The following is a 13,076-nucleotide window of genomic DNA, read 5'->3' as shown; positions in this document are numbered from 1 at the left end:
AACATCCCCTGAACATTTGCCACATTTCTTCTGTACGTTTCCCTGAGAACATCTGTTTCCAATTTAAGCTTCCAATTTCCTGTCTCATAATTCCCCTTACTCCAATTAAATGCTTTTCTAACTTGTCTGTTCCTATCTCTCTCCAATGCTATTGTAAAGGAGATAGAATTATGATCACTATCTCCAAAATGCCATCCCACTGATAGATCTGACACTTGACCAGGTTCACTTCCCAATACCAAATCAAGTACAGCCTCTCCTCTTGTAGGCTTATCCACATATTGTGTCAAGAAACCTTCCTGAACACACCTAACAAATTCTACTCCTTTTAAACCACTTGCTTTAGGGAGATGTCAATCGATAGTTAGGAAATTAAAATCTCCCATCACGACAACTGTTATTATTACACCTTCCCAGGATCTGTTTCCCTATCCGCTCCTCGATATCCCCGTTACCACTGGGCGGCCTACAAACAACACCCAGTAAAGTTATTGACCCCTTCCTGTTCCTAACCTCCACCCACAGAGACTCCGTAGACAATCCCTCCATGACGTCCACCTTTTCTGCAGCCGTGACACTATCTCTGATCAGCAGTGCCAAGCCCCCACCTCTTTTGCCTCCCTCCCTGTCCTTTCTGAAACATCTAAAACCCAGTACTTGAAGTAACTATTCCTGTCCCTGAGCCATCCAAGTCTCCGTAATGGCCACCACATCATATCTCCAAGTACTGATCCACGCTCTAAGCTCATCCGCTTTGTACACAGCATTCCTTGCGTTAAAGTAGATGTGTCTCAAACCTTCGGTCTGAGCGCGTCCCTCCTCTATCACCTGCCTATCCTCCCTCTTGCACTGTCCACAAGCTTTCTCCATTTGTGAGCCAACCTCCTCTTCCCCAGTCTCTTCAATTCCGTTCCCACCCCCCAACAATTCTAGTTTAAACTCTCCCCAGTAGCCTTATCAAACCTCCCCACTAGGATATTGGTCCCCCTGGGATTCAAGTGCAACCTGTCCTTTTTGTACAGGTCACACTTGCCCCAAAAGTGGTCCCAATGATCCAGAAATCTGAATCCCTGCCCCCTGCTCCAATCCCTCAGCCACGCATTTATCCTCCACCTCATTCTATTCCTATTCTCACTGTCACGTGGCCCAGGCAGTAATCCCGAGATTACTACCTTTGCGGTCCTGCTTCTCAACTTCCTTCCTAACTCCCTGTATTCTTTTTTCAGAACCTCTTCCTTTTTCCTACCTATGTCATTGGTACTAACATGTACCATGACCTCTGGCTGTTCTCCTTCCCACTGCAGGATATCTTGGACGCGATCTGAAATATCCTGGACCCTGGCACCTGGAGGCAAACTACCATCCGAGTTTCTTTCCTGCTTACACAGAATTGCCTGTCTGACCCCCTAACTATAGAGTCCCCTATCACTACTTCCTTCCTCTTCCTTTCTCAACCGTTCTGAGCCACAGGGCCAGACTCTGTGCCAGAGGCATGGCCACTGTTGCTTCCCCCAGGTAGGCTGTCCCCCCCAGTAGAACTCAAACAGGAGTACTTATTGTCAAGGAGTACAGCCACAGGGGTATTCTCTAGTACCTGACTCTTCCCCTTCCCCCTCCTGACTGTGACCCACTTGTCTGTCTCCCGTGACCCTGGTGTGACCTGCCTATAACTCATTTCTATCACCTCCTCGCTCTCCCTGACCAGGCGAAGGTCATTGATCTGCATCTCCAGTTCCCTAACTCGGTCCCTTAGGAGCTGCAGCTCGACACAACTGATGCAGATATGGCCATCCAGGGGGCTGGGAGACTCCAGGACCTCCCATATCTGACACGGAGCACAGAAAACCGGCCTCACACACATACTTCCTCCTTTCCGCAAATAACACCGATAAACCTACCTCGCCTCGTCCTATTACTGCCTAAGCCCATTGAGCCAAAGCCCTATCACTGTGCTGCCTCTCACTCTGCTGCCCGCTCCGAACACTACCCGCTGGATATGGCAGTCTCCTTTTAAACCTTTCGCGCTCTACTAGCTGACATCACACGCCTGCGCAGTCTTGTAAAAACTGCCTTGGCTCTGAAAATCAGCCATTCATTCGCAAACTTCTTGTTCCAAATCCTCAGTCGCTGCCTTCTTGCTCCAAATCCTTAGATAATGGGTCCAAATGAGCCCTCACCAGTGCTTTATAATCATTACATCCCTGTTTTTATATTCTAGTCCTCTCGAAATGGATGTAAACATTGCATTTGCTTTCCTCACCACCAACTCAATCGGCAAGTTTAGGAAATCCCACACAACGTCACAAGTCCCTTTGCATCTTGGAATTTTCTCCCATTTAGAAAATAGTCTACGCTCTTATCCCTTCTACCAAAGTGTATGGCCATACACTTCCCAACACTGTCTTCCATCTGCCACTTCGATGCCCATTCTACATATCCATCTTTCTGCAGTGTACCTGTTTCTTCAACACCACCTGCCCTTCCACTTATCTTTGTATCGTCCTCAACGTTGGCCACAAAACCATCATTTTGATCATCCAAATCATTGACCTACAAGGTTAAAGGCAGTTCCAAAACCGACTCCTGCAGAACACCACTCGTCACCGGCAGTCAATCAGGAAAGGATCCCTTTATTCCCACTCTTTGCCTCCTGCCAGAGAATCTTTCCTGTAATACCCTGGGCACCTTGGGAATTCAGAAAGTCCCTCTGAAAATCCAAGTACACAACATCAAATGATTCTCCTGCATGTTATTTCCTCAAAGAATTCCAACAAACTGGTCAGACAAGATTTTCCCTTGAGGAAGCCATGCTGACTACAGTCCATTTTTACACGTGCCTCCAAGTACTCCAAAACATCACCCCTAACAATCTACTCCAAGATTTTCCCAACCACTGAGGTCAGGCTAACTGACCTACAATTTACTTTCTTCTGCCTCTTTCCCCTCTTGATGAGTGGAGTGATATTTGCAATTTTCCAGTCCTCCGAAACTACGCCAGAATCTGATGAATCTTGAAAGATTATTGTTAATGCTTTCATAATCTCTTCAGCTACAGTACTTCTGTCAGAAACCCCAGGTGTAGTCCATCTGGCTCAGGTGACTTTGGAATCCCCCAACACTACTCCAGTCCTTTTCTCCCCCTTGCCTTCTGAGCCACAGCGCCAATCTCATTGCCAGAAACCGATTGCTGTGACTGCCCCTCAGTAGGTCTCTCTCCCACCCCCCCCCCACCACCACCCGAACTGTATCCAAAATAGTATACTTACTAATGAGGGATATTCTGTACTGGCTGCCCATTTCCTTTCTCTCTCCTGATAGTCATCCAGCTACCTACCTCCCTGTAGCTCCTATCCGTCAACTCATTTTCCTGTATGAGGTGAAAGTCAGCAAGCTGCAGCTCCAGGCTTTTAACACATTGTCTGAGGAGCAGCAGCTTGGTTCTAACAGATTGTGAGTCAGTTTTCTACCATTTCATTCAGAGATAATTTTGATTAGTGCTGTCCAGCAATTAATGTACTAAATTAGATAATAAACTAAATCACATTAGGTTAAGATATCAACTCTAAAAGAAAAATTTAAATAACAGAAAATTAATTCAATTTTAAAATAATCTTCATATACGAGGTAGAACAATTTTAATTGGATTACCACAGCAAAATACATTCATAAACCGATCTCAGAGCAGAGCCGAACTGACAATTGTCTTTCGACAAGCATTTACCAATATAATTACTGAGGAAAGCTAAGTACAGGAACTTCGATTCCATTCAATCTATATCCCAATAACTGTTAAATTTAACATACTGTATAACCTGAAACTGCACCCACTAATGACTCAATAATTCAAAAATTATGTTCTGCTTTCTGAATGATGTTAGTTCTTTTGTTTACACATACTGTAGTATCTTCCTCCCACATTCTCCTCCAAGTGTCATCATTTGTTGCAGTGTGACATTGGATTGAAGGGTAGAATTCAACATACAGAAGTCCCCAGAGTCCAAAGTAGTCCTGATTTGGAAGTAATACCATAATACAATTAATTTTAATTCATGTTGATCACTCACAAATACTCCTTCCATATTAATCAAGTGTCCTTATTGCTCTTTTATAAAAATTGAGAGTTTAAGAGAGTCACCATGTACCTTCAAAGAGGGATTACAATGAGAACTACAACACTTGTCGGAGAGGAATGTACTATAATCTGAATGCAAGTCAACAAATAAATACTAATTAGGGAGAGGGTAGGAGAACAGATCAAACAGTGTAGGACTGCTAAATATTCAGTCGGGCTGGGGAACTGGTGCCGTCCAAGGTGGCTGACAGACAGACTGGAACCTTCTAAGGTGTCTGAAGGACAGACTGGAGCCTTCTGAGGTGATTGAAACACAGACTGGAGCCGTCCAAGGTGTCTGAAGAACAGACTGGAGCCGTCTATGGAGACTAAAAGACAGACTGGGGTAGATGCCAAGAACAGATATAACTGGAAGTTAGAAATATCAGCAGTTTGTGTCGTCCTGGTGGATGTGCAAAAGAAACAGAATGTAAATTCAAAATTACAGCATAGTCTGAGAATAACCAGAGTGCTAGCAACAGTGGAAAATGTTGCAGCTATGTGATATGACCATAGACAGTGCAATCATTTTGAATGGAGCAAAGAGGGTCTAACAGCATTCTTACAAAAGCTATTAATGCCAATAATGCCAATTAATTTAGAGCAAGAAAGAAGACTTGTATATAAAAAGCTTTGAAAGGTGGATATTTTTGCCTTGGCACAGGATAGACACTCCGTGGCCTCTTTATTAGGTACATGAGCAGAACCTGGTGTGGTCTGCTGCTGTAGACCATCAACTTCAAGGTTTGCATATTATGGTGTTCTGAGATGTTCTTTTGCACACCATTGTTGAAACATGCGGTTATCTGGGTCACTGTTGCATTCCTGTCAGTTTGAACCAGCCGGGCCATTCTCCTCTGATCTCTCTTATTAACAAGACATTTTCACCCAGACCTCCCACTCACTGGATGCTTTTGATTCTCACACCATTTTCTGTAAACTCTCTTGACTGTTATGTGTGAAATTCCCAAGAGATCAGCAGTTTCTAAGATACTCAAGCCAAATTCTCTGGCACTAACAATCATTCCATGGTCAAAGTCACTTAGATCATATTTCTTCCCCAGTGTGCTGGAGTATCTGATATATATAGGCATCCGTTAGTCTCGTGAGACCATGGATTTGTGCCTTGAAAGGTTTTCAGGGCACAGGCATGGGAAAGGTTGTATGGAGGACCAGTAGTTGCCCATGCTGCAAGTCTCCCCTCTCCACGCCACCGATGTTGTCCAAGGGGAAAGCATTAGGACCCATACAGCTTGGCACCAGTGTCATCACAGAGCCATGTGTGGTTAAGTGCCTTGCTCAAGGATACAATACGTTGCCTCAGCAGAGGCTCGAACTAGCGACTATCAGATCACTAGACTGACGCCTTAACCACTTGGCCACGCGCCAACACAGTTTATCTGATAAAGTGGTCATTAAGTAGTTTTGGGTAACCACAAAACAAGACAAGGAAATAAATGATCTATATTGTAAAATTTCATACTCTTCTAATGATCTGGCCAACTTAGATTGTGATTTTGTTCTGTAGGTGCACAGTTCTTTGAGATGCTCAGTCACAGCTTCACACAAGGAATCTGCAGCATTTAATAATGTTTTAGTTTAGATGAACCAAGTCAGTGCAGCAAAACAATATACCTACGCATGAAACATGACACTGATCCACCTCAAGTTGTAGTTTTATTCAGAGTTAATAACCTTCTGGGTAACACCAAATAAAATTACCAGATTCAAGACTAAATTTCTGCTGAGTGTTTTGCTAGAAACTGCTTTCAATGTGCCATTCGCCTCTCTATAGTATCCAATGAACACAGGTGATCTACAGAAATATCACTAAGTTAATTTAATGAAATTATTTTGTTGTCCGTGTAAGTAAAAAGAAACCCGGAGGACAGATGTACATAGCTACGCTACCTGAAGACTACGGATCAACATTTTTCTGACTCATATGCCTCAAAAAACATATCACATTCCATATTCAACCTTTGCCTAAAAAAAACTTGAAAAAAAAATCATTTAAAGGACTTCAAACATGTTTTAGTTTAATTGTCTTTCAGAATCAGATTCAGGCTTATTATCACTAAGAAAATAATTAAATTTGTTGTTTTGTGGCAGCAGTACAGTGCAAGACAAAAATATAGCTTTAAGTTACAATAAATAATTAAATAAATAATAACACGAAAAAGGATAATGAGGTTTTGTTCATGGACCGCTCAGAAATCTGATAGCACTGGTAACTGGCAACTCTGCGCATGCTCTACCGAGCAAACTGCCCTCTCCACTGTCCTATACCAGAGAAACCCTTCTAAACCTCCAATCTGCGACATTTAGCAAGATCAACAACACCCTGGCGAAGCTACTGACCCAGCTGGAGATCACCGCGCCAGAATTGCTTCTTAAATTCCTGACCGCACCTGGACCCGACCAGCGAGGCCTGGTCCAGGGCCCACCACATTCCCAGAGACCCGCGGTCTGCTACCGTGTCGGAGCGCTTGGAAACGCGGCCCATTCCGACCAGCACCTCTCAGGAGCAGACAATCATACAGAAGTGACGACGGAGACCTCAAGGTGCCCCAGATGCTTCCCCGGAGCAATCACCGCAAAGCCCCATTGGTGGACATCCATAGCTGCCGGAAGTGAGGCCTCCGCCACCAACCTTGGAAATCAAGCCCGAGGCTCGGCTGGAGCAGAGGCCTCCACAACCGTGACTCAGCTCATGGACTTGTTTCAGCCAGGAGCCCGGCCCTCTGGGATTAAGTGTCGGCTTCAGGGCCCGACCCAATCGACAGCTCGGGCCCCCGGCAGCTGGAAGTGGCAGCGGAACCTCCCCCGTCACTCGGCCCGACCCGGAGTGCCCAATGACGCGACCCGCCATTCAATCGCCGCAGGACACGTCCACCAACCTCAAAGAGCTGCCAACAACACACTGCATCCATGGAAACCTGGAAAGATGCACTATTTTCCGAGGAAGCATGGGAAAAGAGCTGGGCTGCTGGTCAGACTGAAGCTGAGGGGCTTCAGGGTCCCTATGCCCACCATCCTACTAGCTAATGTGCAAGCCATAGAGAACAAGGTGGATGATCTTAAAGGGAGACTCACCTACTGCAGGGAGATACAGAACTGCTGTGTATTCTGTTTCACCGAGACTTGGTTCTCCCCTGCCACCCTCAACTGTGCCATCCGACCAGAGATTTTCGATAGATCAGATGGACCACACGGCATCTTCGGGCAAGACAAGGGGAGGTGGTGTCTGCCTACTGATCTACACTGCGTGGTGGTCGGACACAGTGGCACTGACAAGCTCCTGCAGCCCGGACCTGGAACACCTGTCGGTGAAGTGTCATCCCTACTATCTGCCACGGGAATTCACCTCGGTCATAGTGACAGCAGCCTACATTCCCCCCCAGGCGGACGTGGAGTGTGCCCTGAACATACTGTATGCCAACATCAGTGAACTTGAGACCAGGTATCCGGAGGCTTTGCTCATTACAGTTAGGGACTTTAACCAGGCCAACCTCAGAAAGGCGCTGCCAAAGTTATACCAACATGTCTCCTGCCCCACTAGAGGCCCGAATATACTCGACCACTGCTACGTAGCAGTCAAGGATGCCTACCGTTCCGTCCCACGACCTCACCTCAGAAAATCGGACCATCAAACCATACTCCTCCTCCCGTCTTACAAACAGCAACTGAAGAAAGAGATCACGGAGTCAAAAGTGATGTTGTGTTGGACGGAGGATACGGATGAGATCCTCCATGATTGCTTTGAATCGGTGGACTGGTTAGTATTCGGCAGCTAACCTCGATGAGTATGCCTCAGCTGTCACAGACTTTATTTGCAAATGCGCAGAGGACTGTACGTCTCGCAAGACGATCCGGGTATTCCCTAACCAGAAACCTTGGATGAATTATGAGGTCAAGTCCCTTTTAAAGGCTAGAGCTGCGGCTTTTAGGTCTGGAGATACCAGTCGCTACACGGAATCCAGATGTGAACTCCGGAAAGCCATTAAGGGCGCCAAGAGGCAATATCGAGCCAAGTTGGAAGCCCAGGCTAACCAGAAGGATGCCGGTAGACTATGGCAGGGTTGAAGTGAGATCATTGGGCACAAAGAAAAGGCTGGGAATATTAATAACTGTGGCGCTTCTCTTCCTGACGAATTTAACTTATTCTATGCAAGATTCAAACAGAAGAGGAGTGTCCTGCTCCCTCCAGATGAACCGGACCTGGTGGCATCGAGATTAATCGTCACCGAGGAGGACGTTAGAAGGGCCTTCCTGATGATAACTCCAAGGAAGGCGACGGGTCCAGATGGCGTCCCGGGACGGGTTCTCCAGGCCTGTGCAGGCGAGCTAGCTGGAGTGTTTGCTGACATCTTCAACTGCTCCTTGCTTCAGTCTAAGATCCCCTCGTGTTTTAAGAAAGCAGCAATAATCCCAGTGCCAAAGAAGAGCAATGTGGCATGCCTGAATGACTATCGACCTGTGGCTCTGACATCAATTGCTATGAAGTGCTTCAAGCGATTGGTTATGGCACACATCAACCACAGCCTACCGGTCAACCTCAACACTTTGCAATTCGTCTACTGGAGCAACAGTTCAACAGCAGACGCCATCTCTCTGGCCCTACATTCCTCTTTAAACACCTGGAGAATGAAGACGCATATGTAAGGCTCCTTTTCATTGACTACAGCTCTGCCTTTAATACCATCATTCCAAATAAACTGATTCCTAAGCTCTGGAACCTGGGCCTTAGCACTCAGATCTGTAGCTGGATCTTCAACCTCCTCATAGGCAGGACCCAGGCTGTAAAAATAGGCGACAAGCTCTCCTTACAATTACTCTGAGCACCGGTGCCCCACAAGGCTGTGTACTCAGCCCCCTGCTGTACTCACTGTGCACCCATGATTGTGTAGCCAAGTTTCCATCAAACTCAATATATAAGTTTGCTGATGACACAATTGTAGGCCGTATCTCAGGTAAGGATGAACTTGAGTACAGAGAGGAAATTAAGAACCTGGTGGCATGGTGCGAAGACAATAATCTATCCCTCAACGTCAGCAAGACGAAGGAATTGGTTGTTGACTTCAGAAGAAGTAGCGAACCCCATGACCCAATTTACATCGGTGGTGCGCAAGTGGAACAGGTCAAAGGCTTTAAGTTCCCCGGGGTCAATATCACAAATGACCTGACTTGGTCCGACCAAGCAGAGTCCACTGCCAAGAAGGCCCACCAATGCCTTTACTTTCTGAGAAAGCTCAAGAAATTTGGCCTGTCCCCTAAAACCCTAATTTTTATAGATATACCGTAGAAAGCATTCTTCTAGGATGCATCACAACCTGGTATGGAAGTTGTCCTGTCCAAGAACAGAAGCTGCAGAAGATCGTGAACACGGCGCAGCACATCACACAAACCAATCTTCTGTCCTTGGACTCAATTTACACTGCATGCTGTTGGAGCAGTGCTGCCAGGATAATCAAGGACACCACCCACCCAGCCAACAAACTTTTCGTCCCTCTTCCCTCCGGGAGAAGGCTCAGGAGCTTGAAGACTCGTATGGCCAGAATTGGGAACAGCTTCTTTCCAATTGTGATAAGACTGCTGAACGGATCCTGACCTCGATCTGGGCCGTAGACTCCATATATCTAGATCTGCCTCTCGGTTTTTTTTGCACTACCTTACTTACTCTTTTCTATTTTCTATTTATGATTTACAATTTAAATTTTTAATATTTACTATCAATTTGTAATCCAGGGAGCGCAAAACGAAGAATCAAATATCGCTGTGATGATTGTACACTCTAGTCTCAATTGTTTGGCGACAAAAAAGTAAAGTAAGAAATTGTTCCTAAAGCACTGAGTCCTGTACCTCCTCCCTAATGATAGCAGTCAGCAAACTAGTACAAATATGACTTTAAAACAAACTTATTAAAAATTACAAAATTGAAAGAAAGATTAAAACATGCCTTACATGGGATTAAAAATGGAAGGTAAAATATGAACCAGAATCAGAATCAAATTTAATATCATAGGCTAATGTAATGGGTGACAGATGACACATATTGCTCATAGCAGAAACTCATCTACATAATTCACAAGCACTGCCATAGAGATGCCATAGTGTTCACTTTAAGAGGATGTTTGACATAATGATGTCAGTGTAAGGCAACTGCTTTTGGTTTATTCGTAACAGAAGTAATGTTTTATGTCTCACATGTTTTATTCACAAAATTATATAACTATATACATAAATTAGTGCAAAAAGAGAGGAAATAAAAAATGAGGTAGTCTTCATGGATTCATTGTTCATTCAGAAATCTGACAGCAGAGGGGAAGATGCCGTTCCTGAAACATTGAGTGCATGTCTTCAGGCTTCCTTGATGGCAGCAATGTCAAGAGGGTGCATCTTGGGTAATGGGGATCCTTAATGATGGATGCTGCCTCTTAGAGGAATACACAAACTTTAAAATACTTTTGAATGTCCACAGAATTTTTAATTGAGGGAAATGCAGATGTACAAGTGTAATCCATATCTTCTTACAAGCTGCGAAGTGATAATGACTTGATATGCCATTTATAATCAAATTGCACTTCTTGCAACAAATCAAAGGATTCTTGAGAGGCTTTTGCCTTAGAAACAGTGGGAATTAAATGAAGACCTTATTAGTTCACTGTTTTCTGAACGTTATGCCGGAGAAGGCCTCAAGACAATGCACTCAGGAAAGAAGCAAGTAATCACTGACAGCAACCCCTGCATTTAACTGTGCCTTATGTACTCCACAAGTTGCTGTCAGAATTCCTTCATTATAGCAGTGGATGCTGGTAGTTTTTGCTATTTCTCTGTGCTAAATCAAGGCCAACATAAACACCAAATATTTGTTAGTGACAGGATCTACTTAGTGAAATGTTAATTTTTTTTATTATATTTTGTAATTTATTTACTTGGCTGTTAAGTTCCGGTACTGTGAGTACCAACTCATACTGCCATTTTATCATCAAAATAAGCCTTTTCACTTGTACACCAGTCCACTGAAGAACTCAAATGAGGAGCAACTGTGGTCACCTTCAATCCATTAATTTTGAAGTCATTTGTGTTATCCCAAAAAAAAAGATTAAATTAGAAAATAATCAAATACTTACAAAGACAATTTGCAGTCTGCCACTCCATACATTGTCCATATGGGAAAGAAATTACGTAAGTATTGGAATCTACGCAACGCTGAGCACTGCTGCACCACATGCATTCCACACCTTGGATTGTACAATTTGAGCACGTTGTTCTGAGGGAGCATGGAGTCTTGCATGGTCTAACACTTTGATTTGGACTGACTACAAAAGAACAAAAAAAAAATCTCAAAATTCATTAATTCACAGCTACTCGTATTGAAAATGACAACTTACTGTACTTAGTACAATTGGCCTTCTATATATAGTGAAAACCAATCTCTGCAAAGTGATCTAAATTAATTACAAATATAAAACACAAAATAACTGATTGCACAAGTATTCAACCCCTTCAATATAACACACAAAATCAACACTGGTACAGCTAATTGGTTTTAGAAGTCACATATTTAGTTAAATGGAGATCAACCGGTGGGTGGTCAAGGTGTCTCAATTGACTATAGTAAAAATAGATCTGTATCTGGAAGGTCCAACTGCTGATGAGTCAGTACCTTGGCAAAAACTACACCAAGAAGACAAAAGAACACCAAGCAACTCCATGAAAAGTTTAATGAAAAGCACAAGTCAGGGGATGATGCAAGAAAATTTCTGCATCATTGAATATCTCTTGGAATACAGACAAATCGATCATCAAGAAATGGAAAGAATATGGCAAGGCTGTAGATCAGTCTAGAGCAGACTGTCCTCAAAAACTGAGTGTCTGTACAAGAAAGGGACTAATGAGGGTGACCACTAAGAGACCTGTGACAACTCCGGAGGAGTTACAAGCTTCAGTGGCTGAGATTGGAGATACTGCGCATACAATAACTGTTGCCCATGCTTCACCAGTCACAGTTTTATGGAACAGTGGCAAACAGAAAGCCACTGTTGAATAAAACCTCCATGAAATCTCGACTAGAGTTTGCCAAAAGGCATGTGGGAGACTCTGATGTCAGCTGGAAGAAGGTTCTATGGTCTGATAAAACCAAAATTGAGCCTTTTGGCCATAACAGTAATTGCAATGTTTGGCATAATGCAAACACCATACATCATCAAAAGCTCATCATCTCTACCCTGAAGCATGGTGGTGGCTGTATCATGTAGCAAGCCCTGGAAGGCTTTTGAAGGTAGACGGTAAAATGAATGCAGCAAAATGCAGGGAAATCAGAAGGAAAATCTGATGCAGTCTGCAAGAGAACTGTGACTTGGGAGAAGATTTGTTTTCCAACAAGACACTGACCCCAAGCATAAAGCCAAAGATACACAGGAATGGCTTAAAAAACAACAAAGTTAATGCCCTGAAGTGGCTAAGTCAGAGTCCAGACCTCAATCCAATTGAGAATTTGTGGTTAGACCAGAAAAGGGCTGTTCACTCATGATCCCCCATGCAACCTGACAGAGCTTGAGCAGTTCTGTAAAGAAAAATGGGGAAAAAACATTAGTGTCCTAATGTGCAAAACTGATAGAGACTTATCCACACAGACTTAAGGCTGTATTTCCTGCCAAAGGTACACCTACTAAACACTGACTTGAAGGTGGTGAGTAATTATGCAATCAACTATTTTGTGTTTAATAATTGCATTAAATTTAGACCAATTTGTAGAAATTTATTTTCACTTTGACATAAAAGAGACTTTTCTGTTCATTAGCATCGAAAAGCCGAATTAAATTCACTGTGATTCAATGTTAAAAACAATAAAACATGAAAACTTTCAAGGGATGGATACCTTTTTATAGACACTGTATATTTGGAAAGTATAGACCTGTTATAGCCTGACATCAGTGGTTGGGAACAGTGGCCACACATG

The 13,076-nt window shown here is 43.8% G+C and overlaps 1 protein-coding gene across 10 annotated transcripts in view; it reads right to left on the bottom strand.

The window, feature by feature from the left end:
* Nucleotides 1-13,076, bottom strand: part of atrnl1b (attractin-like 1b) — a 1,064,590-nt gene that overhangs the window by 783,528 nt on the left and 267,986 nt on the right. For all 10 annotated transcript variants that reach the window (XM_072239605.1, XM_072239604.1, XM_072239606.1 and 7 more), the window contains exon 17: nucleotides 11,245-11,433. In XM_072239605.1, coding sequence (XP_072095706.1) covers nucleotides 11,245-11,433 — 189 coding nt within the window. The remainder of the gene's footprint in view (nucleotides 1-11,244; nucleotides 11,434-13,076) is intronic.

This window comes from Mobula birostris, chromosome 21, assembly GCF_030028105.1.
Source record: "Mobula birostris isolate sMobBir1 chromosome 21, sMobBir1.hap1, whole genome shotgun sequence".
NCBI lineage: Eukaryota > Metazoa > Chordata > Chondrichthyes > Myliobatiformes > Myliobatidae > Mobula > Mobula birostris.
The sequence above is the reverse complement of the archived record's forward strand: the minus strand, read 5'-3'. Positions and strand labels throughout refer to the sequence as shown.